Source organism: Galeopterus variegatus, unplaced genomic scaffold, assembly GCF_000696425.1.
Source record: "Galeopterus variegatus unplaced genomic scaffold, G_variegatus-3.0.2 Scaffold2373, whole genome shotgun sequence".
Classification (NCBI taxonomy): domain Eukaryota; kingdom Metazoa; phylum Chordata; class Mammalia; order Dermoptera; family Cynocephalidae; genus Galeopterus; species Galeopterus variegatus.
Genome location: NW_007728484.1, coordinates 177507 through 178580, shown reverse-complemented (window position 1 = coordinate 178580; position 1074 = coordinate 177507). Strand labels below are relative to the sequence as shown.

The following is a 1074-nucleotide window of genomic DNA, read 5'->3' as shown; positions in this document are numbered from 1 at the left end:
TAATCACATTCTTGGTGCCATCTTAGTGGATCCCCCTTATCCACAGTTTCACTTTTCACACTTTTAGTTACCCCCAGTCAACTGCAATCCAAAAATATTAAATTGGAAAATTCCAGAAACAAGCAATTCATAAGTTTTAAAAGGCACAACTTTCTGAGTAGCATGATGAAATCTTGTGTTGCCCCACTCTTGTATTGCAGTGCTTGCGATCAGGTAACTCTTCTTTTATTTAATGGCCCCAAAGAGCAGCAGCAGTGAGGCTGGCAATTCACATATGCCAGAGAGAAGCCATAAAGTGCTTCCTTTAAGTGAAAATGTGAAAGTTCTCAAATTACAGAAAGAAAAAGCAATCATATGCTGAGGATGCTAAGATTACAGTAAGAACAAATCTTCTATCCATGAAATTTGAAGAAGGAAAAAAATCTGTACTGGTTTTGCTGTTGCATCCCAAACTGCAGAAGTCAAGGCCACAGTACATCTGTATGTACGGGAAAAAACACAGTATATACAGAGTTCGGTATTAGCCATGGTTTCAGGCATCCATTGGGGTCTTGCTGCATAGAACCTATGCAAGAGATAAGTGCAAAAAATCATCTGGGTTTAACTTTGGAATTTGTTACTGTTTTGATTACTTTCTAATTTTGGTTTAATTTAAACCATTCTAAGCCATTCTAGTTTGGTTTAATTTAAAACATTCTAATTATCCTGAATAATTTTCTGAGTTGGAGAGCCTGAATTTCAGGGAGAGGCCTGNCTGAGATTTGGAATTTCTGGAGAATGATTTCCTAAATGCAAATAATTAAAATTTGTTTGTATGATCAACAGTGAAACTGTAGGCAGGGTGTTTGGAGTACTCGTCAAAGAGAATAAAATTGTGGGTAATATAATCTCAAGAAAATAATCTTTGATTCTGTAACACTCTCCTATTTTGTTTTTGTTTAGGCAATTAATTGCTCATTTGCAAGTTTTCTCTAAATTTTCAAATCCACGGGCCTTATATCTGGAATCCAAATTATATGAGTTATATCTTCAGGTAAGTAAAATAAATTCTTGGCACTATAATTCTTTGTGAAC

At 35.2% G+C, this 1074-nt stretch overlaps 1 protein-coding gene across 1 annotated transcript in view; it reads left to right on the top strand.

Moving 5' to 3' along the window:
• Positions 1-1074, top strand: part of LOC103597636 (small subunit processome component 20 homolog) — a 94753-nt gene that overhangs the window by 36253 nt on the left and 57426 nt on the right. The window contains 1 exon segment of the mRNA XM_008581502.1: positions 943-1068. Within this exon segment, the coding sequence (XP_008579724.1) occupies positions 943-1068 (126 nt within the window).